General features: G+C 41.7%; 1 protein-coding gene across 2 annotated transcripts; it reads left to right on the plus strand.

Moving 5' to 3' along the window:
- The first annotated feature begins 2,405 nt into the window (after positions 1-2,405).
- Positions 2,406-20,563, plus strand: plod3 (procollagen-lysine, 2-oxoglutarate 5-dioxygenase 3). Of its 2 annotated transcripts, XM_082526586.1 has the most exons (19): positions 2,409-2,679; positions 7,657-7,748; positions 8,773-8,909; positions 11,151-11,314; positions 11,395-11,507; positions 12,005-12,068; positions 12,710-12,807; positions 13,670-13,765; positions 13,854-13,985; positions 14,282-14,403; positions 15,315-15,419; positions 16,276-16,401; positions 17,210-17,354; positions 17,482-17,595; positions 17,678-17,749; positions 17,881-17,985; positions 18,066-18,212; positions 19,138-19,263; positions 19,378-20,563. In XM_082526586.1, the coding sequence occupies exons 1-19, from the start codon at positions 2,595-2,597 to the stop codon at positions 19,531-19,533; spliced, it is 2,199 nt and encodes a 732-aa protein (XP_082382712.1). In that variant the 5' UTR covers positions 2,409-2,594; the 3' UTR covers positions 19,534-20,563. The 2 variants fall into 2 exon arrangements, with proteins under 2 accessions (XP_082382711.1, XP_082382712.1); XM_082526585.1 differs by having other exon boundaries at positions 2,406-2,679; positions 19,138-20,563.
- The last annotated feature ends 968 nt before the right edge of the window (positions 20,564-21,531 follow it).

The raw sequence follows: 21,531 nt of genomic DNA on the forward strand, positions 1-21,531 counted from the left end.
CAAAATCATCGGCAGAAGTTCTGGATCATCACATGCAGCCAAATGACGGCAGCAGAACAGCTGTTTGGGACGCTGACTCTGGGGAGGAGACACTTCTCTACCCTGACGGTTTGTACCAATTTGGCTCATTTCAGTTACCTTCCAGAGCCTCATGGACCGGGTGCTGTGGCTGCATGCTGCATATGCTGAGACCTACCTCGATGATGTGATCCTGCACAGTAACACCTCGGCAGACCATGTGCAGCGGGTGGCCGTGGTTCTGGAGTCCCTAAAGCAGGCAGGCAGACCTCAAGGCCAAACTAAAGAAGTGTGCAGTTGGATAGAGGGAGGTACGGTATCTGGGATTCCACTTGGAGGGAGGGCAGGTGTGTCTACAGATGGAGAAGTAAGCCGCCATTGCATCCCGCACACACCCCAAGACAAAAAAGGAAGTGAGGCAGTCCATGGAGCTGCCTGGGTACTATGATCAGTTCATGCCTGGGTTCGTGGGCCTGACCTAGATCTGGTCTCATGGATGGATCAGTGCCAGGCGGCATTTGTGCAGGTGAAAAATGCTCTCTATGGGGAGCCGCTGCTCCACACACTACGAGGTTGAGGTGAGTCTTACCTCCTCGACCACCTCTTGAAACTGAAGTGAAACACATCAAAACTTTGTTAAGTCATGGTCATGTGACCTGGTGTGTTGAACCATGCTTCCGTGCAGTGTTTTGAAACATATGAGCTTAAGAAGCTCAACACAGTCTTGAAACAACTGTTTCAAGATTCCCATCCCTAAAGATTATGAGACACAAAGTGATGAGCAAAATCTGGTGTGGATTCTGGGGGAAAATTGACATTTTCTGGATTTAAGCCTGGAAGAGATTGGACCTTTAAACTTTCACTGTAAATAAAGTGTGGTCACTTGGATCCCTGCCTGTATGTCCTCCCTCTTTCTCAAATGTGTACCTTAAAGCAGATAACATAGGCTGGAGGAAAGCATGTATAATGTAAGCAGAATTGGTCTTAGCACAGAACCCTGTGGAACTCTATAATTAGCATGATGTGGAAGCATGGTGTGTGTGACTAGTGCATTTATACACTATTCTGAATTTAATCATCTCTGGATCTCTTCCATAGCATGCCTTTGTCATGTTTTGTTAAAACATCCTGCTATGTGTTCCAGCATAATTGGTCACTTCCCACTAGTTAATCCAGGGATTACTGTGATATGACTGAAATCTGTTTAATAAAAGAAAAAATACAATAACTAAATGTCTGATTGTTGTAATTGCTAACAAAGTGTGGCTACTGTCTCTTTCTCCAGATCTTTACTTTCATATCTTGAGTAAAGAGTTAAAGAGTTTAAGAGTACAAAGAGTTAAATACTGTCTTTAAAACAAATGAAAATTAAAACCAGGTCAGTTTGAAAGAAAATGGTTTTTAAAAGGTATTATAAAACCTCTGCCTCCTTTTTATACATCTATACTTGTGTTTTACTGACATGACCCCCCTATTGAATAGAATAGATTTAATAATTGTCAATGTTACAAGAACAACGAAACACAGCACAAATTTTGCCTCCGTGGGGTCAATAAAGTCTTATCTTATCTTATCTCATCTTATTCTTGGTCCCAGTTGATTAACACTGCAGTGTTAATCAACTGGGACCAGGAATAAGATGTTGGGCCCCTTGTTGTGACACTGTGGTGTAGATTGTAGTTTTATTAAATCCTGAGACACACAGAAAGAAACCAGTGATCTAGAGTTTAGAGCATCCCATACATCCACCCTCTAATAACGTATGCTTTTAGCTTACTAGATGGTAAATGTAGAATAAATGCTGGATTGCTGTATTTACAGAACAGCTATGTTTGCAGTCTCTTCACCCAGTTCTTTACTTTTATATTTTGAGTCAATTATTTGGGAGAAAGTGATTTTTTACAAAAGAGCTAAAGAAAAACGATTTTGAGAGTTTATTCATGCATGCTATGTATGTCAGGAAAAGAACTCGCAGTGTTAATATTTCATTAGGAAAATGTTAATTGTTTCTTAAATAAATTATGTAAATAAATACTAAATTATGAATACATTTTGGGTGTAATTATAATGATTAAACATCATTATAGATTTTATTGCAGACATGCGACTTTAAAGCTATATAAAACCTCTGCCGACGCACGCTCTCTCTCCGTTTTTCCATGTCCTCGCTATGTCTCTCCCTCTCCCTCCCTCTCCTGAAAGCCTCAGACGTGGCAAAGATTCACGTACTCCATTTTTCACGAACTTTCTGTGGTTTAGCCCACCGAAAAACGAAGAGAAAAAAAGTTCCCATATATCTGCCTCTTATTGGCTGGTGGATTTCCGACTATCTGTGCTGATTGGATACCAGCTCTGTCCGTCAAAGCTGTATCGCGTCATTTCTGTTCTCATTGGCTGGATAGCTTTTTGCGGTTTCTGTTGACTTTCTTTTAAAAGTCGGAAAAGGTGACGAGTATCGCGAGAGTCGAGTGCCGACTGAGCGGTGAACGTGAAGAGAGAGGGCCGGGAAGAGAGGAGAAAGAGTGGACTAAAGCTACGGCCTACAGTCTAAACGGAGCCGTGTTCAAACATCCAATATGTCCTCCAGTTTTCTTCTCCGCCTGCTGTCTCTCGCCTTTTTCCAGGGCACCGTGTGGGCCGAACAGCGGAAGCTTTCTCCAGGTAAGACCGCTGTGCGGGGTCCCCTGATCGGCCGGGCGGACCACCGTGACCCGCTGGAGCTGTGGAGCTCGGGGTGGGTTACGGAAAGGCTGCTCATCACGTCACAAACCTTTTCACTATTTTCAGAGTTTATTCCGTTATTCAGCCGCTGGGTGAGTTTAGGAAGGATGTTTATTAATTATTAAAACCGTTAGCGCCACAGGACCGTTAGCAAACTTTAACAGGGGGTTGTGTTCATGTCAGAGCAAAATGTAAATATCACAAAAAGTCTCAATAATGACCCCAAATACTCACCCGAGGGGCTCACGGTGGATCTGCTCCCTTTATAACCTCATATACTCTTATTGTAATCCCTACAGGTTATTAATGATTCCCTAAACTCTGGAAAATCTTAATGCGCAACTTTGTTTCCTGGATCTTTATTTCCATTTTTCCACGTATAATCTACCACACAGCGTGGTTAACATGTATCAGTTTTAATCACAGAAACACAAAGGTACAAAGTGCTTCGCATATCGGATAAAATTCAAATATTAAAGAAAGTTAGACATCCCCACAAACAGACACATTCACGCAGGGATGCTTACATCCAGCAGTAAAGATTACAAATCACTGATCAACCCACTCAAACGAGGTTTTACAGCCTCAAATGAGAGCTGGGACTTTTAAAATAGTGTGATCATTTTGATTGCATATTTTATAATCGTATTAGAATAAAGAATTTTAGTTAACTGCATTTAAATGAGTAAAACATTTATTGTAAGTGGATTAAATTAGGTTTAAAAAGCCACTGTGGGAGCCCACAGCACGTTTTATGTAGCAGGATTAATGATTTCCATCATGAACCTCTCACTGGCAGGTCTGTGAAGCAGAATAAACGTTTTTCAAAAGAATAGCCGGTTTAAATCTGATCTGTGTTTTCCATCCTGTCTTTGGTGCGTCCCTGTGAGGTTTGTTTGCTCAGCTGTGGTTTGTATTCATGTTTATATTACTTATGTGAGGCGTTTTTAAAGGGAGCAAAGTGAGACTGACGACGAGATGTCCTTCTTGTTGTAAACCTGTTTTTTTTTTTTTTTTTTAAAGTTCAGACACTCAGATAATAACAGAAAAAATAACTGAAAAAAATAGATTTTTAAATATTTGACTGAAATCTGAGGCCATTTTCACTCAGTCATGGGATCCAGTTTAAAGACTTCTTTTGCTTTATCTCGAGATTAATTCATTGATCAAATCAATAATCAGTTTACAGGTTCTTCCTCCTTCAGGATCTTTGCGTTTTGGTCTTTTGATACATAAAAGTGAATTCTTTGCTTGCACTTTTATCCCAGTCCTGATGCTTATTCTTCAGAGGAACGCCAGGATTGTTATATTTTAGTAAAACACCTTTTTTGTGTATATAAAGAAGCTGTTAAATTGTTAATAATAGATAATCAGCTGGTTGGTGTTTTAGCTCATCTGAAGGCTTCAGATATCTGAGCTCACAAGAAGTGTCTCAGTTTTTCTCAGGTTCTGTGGCACATTTTAAACACAGCTCAGCTGAAGACGTATTTCCCTAAAACATCTCAGACAATCACAGACACAGTGAAGTTAACCCCGAGAGGCTGTACCTCTGTCACAAAGTGAGTTTGTGAACCAGTGAGAACATCTTACTTAAACTCGCCTTCTTCCTCTGGGAGGTTGTTGTATATCTGAGCACTTCCTCCATGTTGTGCTCAGCAGCTCTGAATCTGACTTGTGACACTGAGTATGGCGAGTTTCTATTGGCTGAACGTAACAGAGTTTGTGTTTCATCAGTTTTTATTTATTTTTTACATTTCTGTGACAGACTTTTATAGGAGTCATTTACAGTGTTGACTCTTCAAATTTTATTTGTCACGTACACAGTCACACACAGTACGATATGCAGTGAAATGCTTAGACAACTGCTCGTGACCTAAAGGGTAAATTTAACTGGGAAAGAATAAGATCAAATATATAAATTAAAGTTAAAAAATAACTGTACAACAAAATACACAGTATAGAACTATATAAGAATGTATGAAGAAATATAAATAAATATATACACAATAACAACAGCTGTACAAGTATTAGCTGGAAATGAGGAGTATAATGTCCAGTGTTGTGCAATCCACATTATGTCTTGTGCAGTGCAAATATGCTTAAAGTGATTTAAGTGATGAAGTGAAAACAATGTCCAGAATGTCCAGTGTGTGTAAGAACCATATGTGTGGGTCAGTACTGTGTGGTGGTGTGATTGAGAGACCGTATCGCCTGCGGGAAGAAGCTCCTCCTCAGTCTCTCTGTGTTGGTCTTCAGGGAGCAGAATCGCTTTCCTGACCTCAGCAGAGAGAACAGTCCGTTCTTCTTCATAACTCCTGCAGATCTCTGTGGCTCTTAGTTAACCACAGTTTGTGGGCTCCTGTTTGTCCACCTGCTTTTTAAGCACTGATCATAGATTGTGGATCAGATTAAGATGTGTCCATGGGCCCAAGATGTTAATTTGGGGATCTTTTCGAGGCTCTGTGTTGTCTTCTGACACGGTGCTCCCATCAGGCTGGAAAATGCTCCTGGCAGGTTGGAAGAAGGTGGTTTTTAGTGTGGTCGGTCCTTAAAAAGCAGAACAGGGATCAGCTCAGACATGGTCGGTAGTAGGGCTGCCACTAATGATTATTTTGATCGTCGACTAGTCACCGATTATTTTTTCTATTAGTCGACTAATCAGATCATCATCCATTGGAAGTAAAACGTACAGCTCATTGCACCAGCAGCATCTGCTCTTATATAACTATCATTAGCTTACAGCTTTAAGTGTTTAAGGTGCTAACTAAAAATAAAGACAAGATGATAGTTTATTAAATTTTAATGAAATTTGCAGATTGTTTGGGTGAAGTTTAATAAACTCCTTGCTATCTAAAATATAACAGGACACCGGAGTAAATTCTCAGCATCTCACACTTCTGATAATCAGCTGTCTGCTTGATGTTTATTCAGCTGTGTAAAAACTATAACTTTGATCTCAGCCAAACCAATTTACTCAGGAACAAATAAAATACTGAAAAAAGCCAAACAATAACATTTTTAAGTTATCTAAGTGACTTATATATATGTTTAACCCGAGTAGAGAATAAAAATGTCCAGATAGGTTTAACTTCAAACACCTGAACCCGGCAGGTAGTTCTGAACGGTCTGTAGGCCTGCATGCTTGCATGTGTGAGGCTCTGAACGGTTCTGCTTGTTAACACTAGCACAGTGACATTATGCTAACATTATTTGGACAAACATTAAACGTTTATGCTGATATAAACTTCCTGTATTTCCTTCATATGGGCTGTTCCTGTGAAACGTTCCCTCCTGACCCCTCACAATCAGCTGTAGTACCTTCATAGTATGAACTGCTTGTGTTTAAACTGTGCTGACAATGTGGAACTTATATAGCTAAGAGGGCTATGAAACGAGTAAAAAGTGCCACATTTGGGCCAATATTTCTTTGTACTTTGAGAGCCTGTAACCCTAAAAACACTCAGGTGGAAAAATTTTTGGGCTTCATTAGAAGAAGAAAATCCCCAGTACTCGATGTTTAAGTGTTCTACTTGTCTTAAAAAATATTTGACCAAAGCTGAGAAAGAATTCAAAATGTGTTTATGATGTGCGCGCTGTGCAAACTGATGTGAAAACGAAAGAAATGAGCCCACTCAGATCTGCTGCTTGGATCTGTAACATTCTCCAAGGCTCCACACCTCCGGCCTGGTCCCACAGATTCAAATCAAGGAACGGAAAAAGGAAGTCTTTACATTTTTTACATTTTCATCATGCATGTCAGGAACATATTTCCATGAGAGTCGGCAAACACACAAACATCTTTGTAAGAAGGAGCGAAATATGAATTCTGCTCATATTTGGTTATGGAAATGATTCAGTATAAACATGGAGGGAAGACCTGGGCAGAGGTCACTTTATGGATCGTTTGTCAGGATGTGTTTATAGTTTCAGAGCTGATGTATTCCGTAATCCTTCCTTTTAGTTTGAGACCCAGAGTCTGCCCTGCAGGCAGCTGCAGAGACTTTCATGGGTTGTTGACAATGCCTTTTGACACACCCCTAGGAATCTATTCAATTCAATTCAGATTTATTTATATAGCACAAAGGCATAACCACTTTACATTTTAGGGCAAAGACCCTGCAATAATACAGTGAAAACCTCAACAGTCAGACTGAGTGAGCACTTGGCAACAGTGGGAAGGAAAAACTCCCTTTTCAAAAATCTAGAAGTTCTGAAGAATAAAAACGATGGTTAAAAACAGGAGAATTTCCTTCCATATGCACTCGCTCAGCTCAGCTGAACTCAAACACAACTACTCATGAGTGCTGCTGGTGGGAAGGGGACGTCGTTATTTAATGACGTGTTGAAAAACCGTGACACCTGGCTGGAAACTTCACAGTAAACTTTCGAGACACTTTCAATCAAACGCTGCCAAAAAAGGAGCGGAGGAGGAGGAGCTTTTCCCATGTTTGGTTTGATGGTATCTGAACCAGCTGTTTGCACAGAGAGTGGATGGGAGCGATTTCTCGGGATATTTAAGGAGCTTTGTTGCACAGCCGAGAGCTGTTTTCTCGGCCCTGCGCTGCAGTGAAAGTGTTATTGCTCTCGCACGTTAAAACACGTCAGACCCTCAGGAGCACAGCAGGGGCTTTGGTCACAGACCCTCTTCTCCTCCCCCATGCTACGCCTCCCCTCTTTGACTTTCCTCGGAATTTCAGAGGAATTCTGCTCCCAATTCCTAATAAAAAGCCTGCAGGGAAACTCTGGCAGCTGCTCGTGTCTGCAAACAGGACTGAGTGTTACCAGCATACAGCAGCACATCCTCCAAATATTTCAATATTTGCCAAAATGGATCGTTATATATTTACGAGTTGTAAAAAAAACAAGAGTTCTCTGTTGATTTGACAACGTCATGCTGATCACCTGATGTGTTTGCAGAAAATTTGCTGGTCATCACCGTGGCAACAGAGGAGACGGACGGCTTCCTGCGCTTCATGAGGACAGCCCAAGAGTTCAACTACACTGTGAAGGTAACACACACACACACAAGTTACATGCTGGGTAACTTTGTGTTAAAGAGTAACCTGTTACCTGGTGAGGTTAGTGTCATTAAAGAGTAATCCATTACATCCCTGGCTGAGGTGCTGCTGATGTCTGATGCACGGCTGCACAGCCGTCGCTTGCTGAAGTTTGACTCAGGTCTGAGATTAAATGTCGGATCGAAGCGGTGGGTCTGTACAAGGCTCCACACAGCTTCCCTCCATGATACTTGGAGTCAGCTGCTCCAAAGTTTGCACATTTCCAGCCTTATTTAGAGGTTTAGTGAGTTAGTTTGTCAGTGGAGGTGTTTTCATACCTGTGGTGTTTAAATCAAACCCTAGACTCGTTTCCTCTTTTGTCTGGTTCATTTCTGAACACCGTAATTACACCACATCATCCACACTGAAACCTTTTGAAGGAGGTGGTCTCAGGCCGGTTCCTAGCAAACTCCAGTGCATGCTTTACATTCTGGGTGCCATAGATTTGAGAATATCATTGAAATTAAAGTAAATTCTTGGTGTTCGGTTCCTTGTGGTCAGTCTAGATCTCATCACCTCCTTCTGGTGTTTACCTTTGTTGCTCCACTCTGATGAGTTTGCTTGGATTTGTTTCTGTGTGTTCAAACTGCATGTGTGGAAACGGCCTTAAAGCTAAAGTGCTTCAGTCACATCTTGACTGTTGGTAATATGCAGAGACTAAAGACTAATGTGTTGTTGTCCAAGTGGTCGGTACCTGAAACAGAATGAATGAGTGAATGAGCCGATTGTTCCTGTACAAAGTTCCTGAATGCAGGGAGGACCTGTCGGGCCACACAGTGCAGCTCTGACTGCAGTAAAACGTCTTTGTTTAAGGTGCAGGAACAACTCCAGCAGAGAACAATAAAACTGTTTCTGTTTTTTTGTGCTGCAGATCCTTTAGAAACACTCTCAGTGATCACATGAGCAGATCAGCTGTCAGAGGATTTATTGGATACAAATGAGCAAATGAGTTTAATGATGTGATGGTGGTGTACAGGTCCTGGGTCTGGGCGAGGAGTGGAAGGGAGGCGACGTCGCTCGGACGGTGGGTGGAGGTCAGAAGGTGAGATGGTTGAAGAAGGAGGTGCAGAAACACTCGGAGAAGACAGAGCTCGTCATCATGTTTGTGGACAGGTAAAGTGTGTGTGTGTGTGTGTGTGTGTGTGTGTGTGTGTGTGTGTGTGTGTGTGTGTGTGTGTGTGTGTGTGTCATATACTTATCGTTCCCATCAGCTCAGTCCTGATTTCTGTCTTTTCACAGCTCTACTCTTCCTGTTCTTTATCTTGTCAGTCTCAGTTTTCGCTGCTTTTGTTGTGTCTTTACTTTTTCTTTCTGACCTACTTTGACACACACGAGGACAAAGCTTTTCTCGCAAAAATGAAGGATATGAATTTTCGTATTGTTCGATTAGCAGATAAACAGTGAAATCGGAGCTCAGGCACCACCTGTGACCTGTGCAGGGATTTCACTGGTTCTGAGCTCCAGTGTTGTTACTGTTAACTAAAGCTAAAGTTCAGACCAGTCCAGAAATACAAACCCAGTCACGGAGGCCTGGGGAAGGATGGGTGACCACTGGTTGTTTGGGGAAAAATGTTTCGTGACAAGTTAGCAAATGATAAACCATGAAGATGGAAGAAGCACACGGTGCTGCACTAAAGCTTCCTTTTTTGGATCGCTTTAGTCTTTAATAGATTGCCACGGTCTTGAAGCTAAGGTTCGGTCGACCTTTTTCAAGTTTGACAGTCACATGGTGGTAAATTAGCGAGCGTTTGCAGACAGGTCATCATCTTTCATGGCAATCCTCTTGCAACCAAAGCAGTCACAGGTTTGTAGTCCAGCAACCTCCAGTGGCCACTCACTAACAGTTCAGGTCGTACAAATACATTTTTTCCTAGCAGCTGGTGGTTCCCAAACAGTCTGTGTAGCTAGGGTCCAAATTGTGGACCCAAAAATAACAAATAAATTAAAATACTATTTTGGTATTGGTCAGTCTGACGGGTGCTGTCAGCCAATCGAAAGAAAAGCGTCTGGACTTCTTTAAGTTGCTTGAAGACGTTTCACCTCTCATCCGAGAAGCTTCTTCAGTTCAAAGGTCAAATGGTGGAGAGTCCCAGATATAAACCTAGTGGGAGTTTCCCCCCCAAAGAGGGACAAAGGACCCCCTGATGATCCTCCACCTAATCACATGAGCCGACACGTGAAAACTTGTGTAGGTCCCAATCAGCAAAGGTTTCGGGTGAGCTCATTGTGAAACCTGGCTCACCCTATCATGTGATGTCCTGAGGTCAGATGGCCCAGAGTGAGTGGGCGTTAAGGCGTCTGGGAAGGGATCTCAAAACTGGATTATAGATGGCAGAGAGTTGGTGTCGTAAACCCCCGCCTCTGTTCAAAGATGGTCGCTCACAGTGGACATAAATGGCCTCTTTGGCTCCCACTGGGTTTAAATCTGGGACTCTACACCATTGAAACGTCTTCAAGCAACTTAAAGAAGTCCAGACGCTTTTCTTTCCAAGCTCCTTAGACTACGATGACCTGGATGACTGAGAACCTTCACAGACATACTGTCTTCCTCTTATTCTGCCAAGAGAAGCCAAGTGTAATCAATCATGATCTCTAACAGGAAGTATATATGCTTTGGCCTTGCCCAGCTAAAATACACTATAGAACCTTCAGCACCACAAAAAATTTAACTGAGTGAATGCATATATTTGACCCTTACAGAGAAAAGGTTAGAGAAAATCCAAAGCACAGTAAATTCAAACTCAATTGAGTTTGTTTTGGTGATGTCTGATGTTTGCTGCGCAATTCTTCCACCCTGAAAAAGCCTGGGACAGTTAAATAAATCATGGAAAGTCCAGAATCGCCATGAATTCATGCCCTTGAAGACTGTATTTAAACCTCTGACCACAACTGTAAAACCCCCATTTCCTCCAGTATAACCCAGTTGTGGAACATCACAGAGACGAGGTGATCATCTGGTAGAGGGGAGACCACAGCAGGAGCAGGAGACCCCTCTGTGTCCTGTTTTAGGTTTTAATGAACACCTTAAACTCTGTACTGGAGCTGCTGTAGGCGGTCATTACTTCAGACTTTCTGGAAAGAGACGGATAAAGTTGGGAATGAGCCACACTCGACTGTGGAGGTCTGCAGCTCACGCTGAACTCTTACTGTAATTTCTTCCATTTATCGTCCTTTAAATGTTTTTCTTTCCTGTTTACATGTAAGCTGACGTGGCTCTCACTCTTTCTAGCCACTGCTCAGTGTTCAGTCCTGATTGTTTCTGTCATAAACATGCTCTCTGTCTGCTTATCCCACACATTCAAACTGTTGCAAACAGTAACAGGCCCCCCTCTTTCTCTTTCTCTCTCCATGCAGTTACGATGTGATCTTTGCATCGGGTCCTGAGGAGCTGCTGTCCAAGTTTTCCCGTATGGGTCACAAAGTTATTTTCTCAGCTGAGGGTTTCTGCTGGCCTGACCAGCGCCTGGCCTCCAAATACCCCGAGGTGCGTACTGGGAAACGCTACCTGAACTCAGGAGGTAAGGAGCTCACTGATATTCCTTTAAAATACTATAAAAAGTTTAAAGCAGTAAGTAACACACGACTTCTTGCTCTTCAGGGTTCATCGGCTATGCTCCAGAGATCAGTGCAATTGTCCAGCAGTGGAAGTACAAAGACAGCGATGACGACCAACTTTTCTACACCAGGATCTACCTGGACAAGACGCACAGGGTAAAAACAACTTCACAAACATTAAAAAAACAAAAGTAACCCACAGTTTTAAAGCCACTGTTAGAGCCACTAGAACAAGTCGCAGTCACAACAGGAACATTTTCATCTAAATACTTTTTCTGTACCAATTGTAATGTAAGTTAAAGAACAAGACCATCTCACACTCTGTTCCCTCCAATGACAGGATAATGGCTGCAGTTCACTTTGCATTTCTTGTTACCATTAGTAACAAGTAACAGTCTGAGGTTGGCTCCTTTAATGTTACCTCAGGTCGACGGTCTTTGACGTTGCAGACAAAACGAGTTAATCTGTACTGCTGGGTAAAAAACTAAATTGTTTCCAATGTTTTGAACATATTCTTAGAAAACTAGGCCAGCAGTGATTTCAGAGAAGAAGAGTTTTTGAATCTCAGATATTCGCCCAGCTTGTCATGTCTGAATTTATCTGTAAAAGTCTAAATCTTGACAAAGCTGCTCTGTTTATTATTGTCACATCAGACCAAGTTTAACATGACCCTGGATCATCGATCCCGGATCTTCCAAAACCTGAACGGAGCTGTTGGTAAGAAACACAGATATGTGAGAGCTCAGTTTACACGCGAACCAGCTGTTTCACATGTAGCAGTCTGTCTCCATCCAGCTGTTAGTCAAAGAGGCTACACTCCTATTAATGCAACTCTAAGCCTGTTGTAATGAGGGGGGAGATTAGCTACAGAGACAAAAACAACTTTTTGTATCAGGCTGTAAACATGTTTATTTCAGTCTGTGGGGAATGACTCGCTTTTACAAGCACACAGTTTAAACCTGAGTAAAAAGTAGAGGATCGATAATAGAGCCCTGTGAAGCTCCACGATTTGTAAGGAAACATTCATTCTGGTTTTTGTTACTCACTCTACTGGTTACTTCATCCTGAAAACCTCTGATTTGAATGTGAAATACTTCAATTCAGATATTAAAAGGTTTATTATACATGTGTATTCATGCCTTTCTGACATAAATCTGTCCCTCCAACTTTTTCAACGTGCTATTACTGTACTCAGGCTCTTATGAGGATATATCTTTGGTCTGACTGAATCAAGGTGTGTCGTGTTTGTTTCTACGGGAGCTTATGAGGACTGACTTCCCACTGGAGCCTCAAGTGGACATTTGAGGAACTGCCGTTTCTTATTGAGCAGAAACACTTACACTAAATCTCCTCTCTAGATGAGGTCGTCTTGAAATTCGAGAGGGCAAAGGTCAGAGCAAGGAATGTCGCCTACGACACGCTTCCTGTTGTTATCCATGGCAACGGACCCACCAAGGTAACACGACAATGTGATGGTAAAACCAGAGCACAGACAGATTTTGTGATCAGGAGTCAGGTGTGACGTGTTAAGCTGGGCTCACACTGCGATTTCTTTCAGTCGTGTTATTCAGCTTCTGCTCAAACTGCACGATTGACTCACAGGGGTTAGAAGTTCGTAGGTCACGAGGGTCTCACACTATACGACCCGATGCTCTGATGCGACCTGAGAGCTCACACTGTGCGTCCATAAAATGAAGCTTATAACAGAAATTCTGTCGCTCGCCCTCTCTGTCTTTCACTCACACAGACACACCACCACCATCAACTTTGCTAAATTGCTAATGAAAAACATGATCAGGCAGCTGTGATTGAGCAGCAATGTAGATCCAACTATTTTCACGGTTGTTGTGGTCGTGATAATTTTGTGATGCCACATCGAAAAGGCTCGGATGAGCTTTCCAAAGTTCCACAAGTTGTGCCTCCATCGCTTGTGTCCAGATCACACGCTGCACTGCTGCTCCGTCATTTTCACCAAGCATTTCAAACAGGTTTGAAATCCTCCCGACCAAGCGATTGATGATCGGGAGCTGGTCGTGAGGTGTTAATCGCTTCTCGTTACCCCACGAATACACGATGCACGACACACGATGAAGGCCGATCCCCAAAACGGTCGCACGACTGAAATATTGGCTCAAAATTTGCCAAACATGGCACAGTGTAAGCCCAGCATTAGAGTAAACCACTGTGCTGCTGTTTAAAACTAATGAAGACTCTTTGATCTTCTCACACTTGAAACTGTTCCTGCCTATCATTAAAAATCTGATTATCAAACACAACAAATATATTTAATAATTCTGCACATCTGCTTGTCTCTGCAGCTGCAGCTGAACTACCTCGGTAACTACGTCCCCACGGTGTGGACCTATGAAACCGGCTGCGGGATTTGCGACGACGACCTGCTCTTCTTCAATGAGGTGCCTGCACCACTCTCGGTGGAGGACATAATGAGGAGAAAAAGTTTTCCTGTCAGTGTTTGAACTCTACGTGTGTTTGTGTGTTCAGGACGAACAGATGCCTCTGGTCTACGTCGCTGTTTTCATCGAACATGCAACTCCCTTCATGGAGGAGTTCCTGGAGCGCCTGTCCACTCTGAACTACCCAAAAACGAGGATTCGCCTCTTCATCCACAACAACGTACGATGCACACTCGCACAGAGCTCCAGTTTCACTGCCTTCACTGGAACATCAGAGGGACGAAAAAGATTCACAATTAAAGAGTCAGAATTGTCTCACCGAGAGATTTTAGGCAACTTTGACACAAGGAAAAGGTTCCTGACTGTGGCTCAAGCAGAGAGTAGTTTGAGTAGCCTTCAACTGTGAAAAATGTTTTGCCTGTTCACTAAATTTAGAGCCAAAGTTCATTTTTGCAGCATACAGAACTTCCTTCCTGTGTCATGTGCTTTCTGACCTGTTGTGTCCCCGTACTGCAGGTCGTGTACCACGAGCGTCACATCCAGAAGTTCTGGGAGCGACACAGGTCTCTGTTCCCAGACGCCCGGGTAGTCGGACCAGAGGAGAACCTGAAGGAGGACGAAGCCAGAACCATGGCTGTGTGAGTGCACAACCTCTAAGGACATTATAAAAACTTTAAAACAGTAAAATATAAGAAGTCCTGGAAACAGGAGATATGACACAAATGAAATGTAGGTTTCAAAGATGTTATCAACACTGTCAGCAAAATTGGTCTCAAATATGTACAAATATTTAACTATTTGCATTTTTAGTACCAACCTTTAAAACCTTTATTTTATTTTTTTTACAATAAGGCAGAAATCAACAGTAGTTTTCCTTCTGTGGTTTTATTTGGATTTATGTACAGCTCATATAGTCTTCATCAACTGCATGTTACAGAACTTTGCCAACATATAAATGAAATAAAAGTGAGCAATTAATTCATCTGAAACAAAAGTTCAAATTTAGGAAAATCCAAAAGATACGATAAAACCTAAATCCCCAAATAAGCACCTGCAAGAGGCAGAGAATAAATTCTGAGGACAAATATACAGGTGGAAACAATCAGGGAATCGGGAGGAAGACAAAGACAGGAAATAAAAGGACAAAAGACACGCAAAGATCAGGAAAATAAAGGTAGACATATTGACGAGACGGAGAAACATAAAAAACATGGAAAAACAACCAGGAATTGAGCATTGCTGTATACAACCATGAACCTTTCTTTCCTTAAAACCCAGCATTCGCAACCAGGACTTGGCAGGAACTTTAAAGCAGGACATTTAAAGACGGAAATGAGGCAGAACAAAACACTTAAATTGCTCTGTGAAGCATATTTAGAAACCAGGAAGTTAAATCTGTTTAATGAGAGGAGCGTATTTAGAAAAATTACATTAAAAAAAGGTCAGATTCCGTCTGTAGTAAGATAAAAAATACATCTGACCATCACCTTTATGGAAACTCTCTAAATACGAAGGTAATGAACCTTCCTGGCTGTTTGTTTGACTGCAGCGAGGTGTGTAAGAAGGATCCAGAGTGCGACTACTACTTCAGCATCGACTCCGATGTGGCTTTGACGAACCCCGACATCTTGAGGATCCTGATGGAGGAGAACAAGTACGTAGAAGCTGTGTTTACACCATCAGTAAAACCCTGAGCATATCCTGCACTGGATGAGACTCTCAAAAACTAAAAAGACTACAAAAAAATGTCACATATTTGTTGATAAGTTTTTAAAAACTGACAGCCAATATTTAAATGCTTCAGGCCAACGAGGGTTTCGTTGTGGAGATTCAGCTTATGATCAGGACTTCTTCATGGTGACTGATCCAGGATTGATCATTTCAGATTTCCTTTTTGTGACGTTTGGTTCATTTTTGCTATTTTCCTCCTGGCCTATGATGGTATTTGTGTCCAGACTATCACTCCAAGGTCAAATTCAGCTTTCCTAAACAGCTCTGACACGAACCGAGAGCTCAGGCCACATTTTGCCTCAATGTTCATTGCAGGCTCTACCCCAAATCAAGATACTATCCCAAGCTCTAATACAGATCTCTTCCAGCTTAGACATTAACCCCCAAAGCTCAGTCCAGTCTCTGTGCCAAGGTACCATCTAGACCCTAATAGCATAGAGGGTGTACGAGACGATGACCATTAGTGTAAACCCAAGGTTCAGTTCAAGCTGTCTGGAGTTTAATGGATGCCTGAATGTTAACAGCAACACTGATTATTCTACTGGAGCCACATAACTTTGACTATTTTGAGCTCACTGTTTGATTTTAAAAACGGCTAATGGCTTCAGACTAAAGGAACCTGCGTCACTCTTCTATTTTAATTCTCTCAGACTACTTTCTGCTACTTCTTTCCAGATATTAGGCCCTATGTGTAAACACCTCAGTATTCAGGCTTTATGTTAGATTCTGTTGGTTTTTATTTTAATGCAGTTCTCTGAAATCCTTTGCTGTTCTTGCAGGTCTGTCATAGCACCCATGCTGTCCAAACACGGAAAGCTGTGGAGTAACTTCTGGGGCGCTCTAAGCCCTGAAGGATACTACTCCAGATCTGAAGATTACATTGAGATCGTCCAGGGCAAGAGGGTGTAAGTAACACACAAAGAAACTGGTTAATGCTGCCTATTGTGGCCCAGTACACTGTCACAAAAGAGATCATTTCAAGTTTAAATAAAGGTTAAATGAATGAAACAGAAGCACAAAACCCACCTATAGCTGTTTATCCATTTCTAAATTTTAAGGTAATAAAAAAATGGGTCAAACTGATTCAGTGATTTTATTTTAGATTGTGCTATCGCTTTGTCTTAAATTTTCCATTATTTAGTGAATAGATATGTCATAATGAAAATAATAATAATGATGTATGTGTTGCAGTTGGTGTGTTCAGATTTTAATTCTAAAAAATATGAGAGACTCTACATATGCTTTTAGTTTTTTCATTGAACGGATGAGCCCTCATTTGAAAGCGAGTGATTTCTAGTAGTGAAGAGGTGACTGTTTAACATCTGGTTAAACCCAAACCAACCCCAACCTTAGATGGGTTTCCCATTAAAGAAAAAAAGTGATTCTTCTCCTACTTTCAGCTGATCTCTTGCTCTTAAGTGCCACGGTTGTGTTTCCAGTTGTTGAGATTTTGCTTTGGCTATTGTTTTGGGGTAACTGGTGTTTCAGTTTCTTTGATCCCTGTGCCAGATTCTATAGCATAGAAAACCAAATGTGGGATTCAAACAGGCAAAAATGGCAAAAAAAAGCATTTGGCTGACTAGAAAAAGTCCAGAAAGTCAGCAAGTCCAACTACAGATGAATCCATAAGACATATAAGACTTAAGAACCAGCACCAAACTCTGAGACGCGACATCCTGTCTGTAAAACAACCTTCTGCCTGTGTTTGTGCAGAGGTCTGTGGAATGTGCCGTACATCACTCAGGTCTACCTGATCAAAGGCAGCGTGCTGCGGACTAAACTGTCCCAGGTGAGCCTGTATATGGATGAAGGGGGCATGGACGCTGACATGGTGTTCTGCAGGAGCATCCGAGACCAGGTAACACAAACGTTCTCTGCTTTTAACTGTAAGCACAGTCAGAGTGGATTACAAAAAAGCTCTTTTGTAAGCAGCAATGCTGTTGTTTCATTGAACTTTATACAAACAAAACTTAATATGTCCACAGGGAGTCTTCATGTATGTGTCCAACCGTGACGAATTTGGCCGTTTGGTGGCCTCGTCCAATTACAACACGTCCAGGCTCCACCCAGACATGTGGCAGATCTTCGACAACCCTGTGGTCAGGAAAATGTACATGAACACTCAAATTAGATGATGTGGGTAAAGCTAAAACAACTCGGACTGTCTGTCTGTATTTGCAGGACTGGAAGGAGAAGTATGTCCACGAAAACTACTCCAAGATCTTTGAAGATGAGAAGACTTATGTAGAGCAGGTAATAAAGTCAGGAAGGGGAATCAGGAACCAGAGGCAAAAAAACCCCACCTCCCATGTAGAGTGTTTTCAGATTATTATTAATGATTGTTACAGAATCATCGTGGGTTTAACAATCTCTCTGTATTTCAGCCCTGCCCAGATGTTTACTGGTTTCCAACTTTCTCAGACAAAATGTGTGACCATATGGTAGAAACCATGGAAGACTGTGGCGAGTGGTCTGGTGGAACGCACAAGGTAAACACTTATTCTAACTGTCACACAAGGGCAGAAGTAAGTACTAAGACTTAACAGTTTTGTGTTTTCTGTGTTTCTAGGATGAGCGTCTGGCTGGCGGTTATGAAAATGTCCCAACTGTGGATATCCACATGAACCAGATCAGCTTTGAGAAGGAGTGGCTCAAGTTCCTCAAAGATTATATTTCCCCCGTCACTGAGAAACTCTATCCTGGCTACTACCCCAGGGTACAGTAAAAGCCTAACCCCAGTCTCACGTTCAGACTCCCTACCCCACCAAGGAGTTCAATCCACAACCTCCCTCACGGGAGAGCCCAGAGCTTACTCCAAAGTATAGTTTACACTCTAACCTAAGGGTTCAATTCAAGACTTTGTGCCAAGGTATTGCTCAGGAGATCCTAATCCCACAGTACAGTTTAGACCCTCTGAGTCCACACTTTAGCCTAAAGTGTAGTTTAGATCCAAATCTTGGTTTTCAGTGTAGAGTCTTTGCCAAAGTACCATCAATACCCTAACTCCCACCTAAATATACAGACCAAACCCTAGGTTTAGACTCGATACCAAGGTACTGTCAAGACCCTTACGCTAAGATACAGACCAGACGTTAACCAGAGGGTCGGGTCCAGACTCAACATTAAGGTTAGAGTCACCCCATGGGTTGAGGTACAGTCCACACAATAACCATAGTGTTCAAGTTCCAGATACGTTTATCATTCAGAGCCTTCCTCTAAGGTAGGGTGCACACCCTGAACACAAGGTGCAGTCCATCAGAATAACTCCTTACCGTCCTCAGAGGTTCTCTCAAGACCTTACCCAAAGTTCAGCCCAGAAATATCTCATGATCTCAGACCGATGCTTACCTCGAAATTAATCCCAGATATTGAGCCACTACAAAGGTTTTGACAGTGCAGGCATTACAGAAAAAAAACTCAGTATCTGCCCCAGGGTACAGTCAGGGTACACTGTGCTCTACTGCACTCTCTAGTGCACTCTAAGATAATACAAATTCACAATGCTAAGGAGCTATACATTAATCATGTTTTTCTTTAGAAAGTTTCTGAGTCAGAGTTTTATCTGATGTTGGGAACATTGTTGTGTTTGTGCCGTCTTTTGTTAATCCTCTTAAAAATGATCTGGTACTGTCTACATGCAGGCTCAAGCCATTATGAACTTTGTGGTGCGTTACCGTCCAGATGAGCAACCGTTATTGCGGCCACATCATGACTCCTCCACCTTCACTATCAACATCGCCTTGAACAGGAAGGACATTGACTACGAGGTAACGCAGCCTGCTGATCTAAAGATGAATAAACAAGAAGCCAAAGAACATGCTATCCTGAATAATTTCCCTAAAGCTCTGCCTTTCTTAACACAACATGTTTACTTGTGTCAGGGTGGAGGTTGCAGGTTCCTGCGGTACGACTGTAAGGTGGAGTCTCCTAGGAAGGGCTGGTCCTTCATGCACCCAGGTCGACTGACACACTACCACGAAGGCCTGCGCGTCACCAAAGGGACCAGATACATCATGGTGTCCTTTGTCGACCCCTAAGCGTACAGAGCGTGTGCATAAAAGGCTGCTGGTGTGTCTGTGTGAGCATGAGAAGATTAGCCAACCTCATCATCATATTCGTAATGGAGGAAAAGACGTGATGACCTTGAATGCATCATGTTATTATTTCACTGTGTCCTTATTTCAGGTGTACATAAGATTTGACTTATCATCGTTGACATTTCAGAGTTTTCTGTTTTTTACCTTGTTTTTATTCCTGACACTAGTGAAGCAAATAAAAACGGGAGATTTGTGGTCTTGAAGGCATCGCTGTCGGACATTTCAAAATAAGAGTCTCATGCTTAAAATCAGTTGTCACCGTGCTGCCTTACGTTTAAACGTTAACTAAATCTATGCAAGCAAAACACTCCAAGTTGTGTTTCAACAATCAGCTGTTACACTCCAAACTCTGAAAGATTAATGCCACCTGTTGTGCCAAGTAGAGGGTGTTACCCGTATTAGTGATGTGCTCGAGGGTAAATCCACCTCAAAGACAAGTCGGCTGGATTTGAGCATCAATATTTTAGATGTGCAAATCCTCAATATCAATTAATATGATACAGAGAAGAAAGATGGGTATAAAGATGCTTTAAAGAAAACAGTGTGAATGATGTGCCAAGAAGTCTATATGTTTGGTAAAAGTCTGTAAAAACAAGATTTAAGCAAGTGGAGCTCCACTTTGAGGAGTTTTTAGACTCTTACTTTGTAAACTCTAAAGGCCTTTTATGTATTTGTTTTATTCTTTGTTGTTTATTCTTGTTTTTAAAATTTACATGTCCTCCTTAGGTTTCCATGGGGCAGTCATCATTAGGGTGTGAAGCGCTGCCTCCTCTTGCAGGATTATGTCTTTATTTAAAAAATGCTGTGATGGTTTTTAGTCTGAGGTGCAGTGTTTCCACCCAGCCTCTGGTTTTCTTCTATACGTGCCTGTTTATCAAAAGTCTCTGGCTTTGTAAAAACTGCATTAAATTATTTGTTGATGACTGACTGAATAAAGTTTTGAGATTTTAATAAAAAAAAAGACCTGTCACATAGTTTAAGTAGTCCTTTTTTGGGGCTATCAAACTGTCAAGAAAACGACTATGATTTTTACTCAAGAATATTCTTAAAGTAAAAAGATAAATACTAATTTACTTTTGCGAGTTTGTGCTGGTGGCACTAACTGGCAGTACTTGTCTTATTGTAGTACCAGTATTTCCCCCACTCAGTGCACTGTTACTGCACCATCCTATGTTACAAATTGGTATTACAGAAAAGTATGACCTGGCCTGTCTCTGGAGTCAAAATAAAAAATTTAAATACAGGTGTAGCCAAGGTGACGTTACCTACAGCTTTGAAGCCTTGATTTTAGTGCTTTTGCCACCACTATATTAATTATTTTCTAATTGCATCACACAGAGACATTCTGTTGAGTAGTATCCAAAAAAAGAAAAACTATTTCACTCACAAACTTGGAGAATAAATTTCTTGGACACTGTCAATTGATTGCATAGGAGCCGTATTATTGGTTAGAAAATTGCACTAAAAGTGGATGCAGTGAAGTCTAACAGACAGCTAACCTTAAAATCCTAACCCCTGAAAGCGTACCTTCACTCAGTGCTGATTGGTGGATCTCTGGTCCACGGAAGCAGCAAAAGAAATCGTTGAAATGGACATTTTAATTGAAGACAGCATTTTGATTCAAAGGATTGCACACAGTACATTTACCCCAGTATTTTAAACCCTGACGTCTAATATGAATAATACAACTTTTAAAGATCACATACAGGGAGTGCAGAATTATTAGGCAAAAGAGTATTTTGTCCACATCATCCTCTTCATGCATGTCGTCTTACTCCAAGCTGTATAGGCTCGAAAGCCTACTACCAATTAAGCATATTAGGTGATGTGCATCTCTGTAATGAGAAGGGGTGTGGTCTAATGACATCAACACCCTATATCAGGTGTGCATAATTATTAGGCAACTTCCTTTCCTTTGGCAAAATGGGTCAAAAGAAG

This window comes from Aulonocara stuartgranti (assembly GCF_965226115.1).
Source record: "Aulonocara stuartgranti genome assembly, chromosome: 3".
Taxonomy (NCBI): domain Eukaryota; kingdom Metazoa; phylum Chordata; class Actinopteri; order Cichliformes; family Cichlidae; genus Aulonocara; species Aulonocara stuartgranti.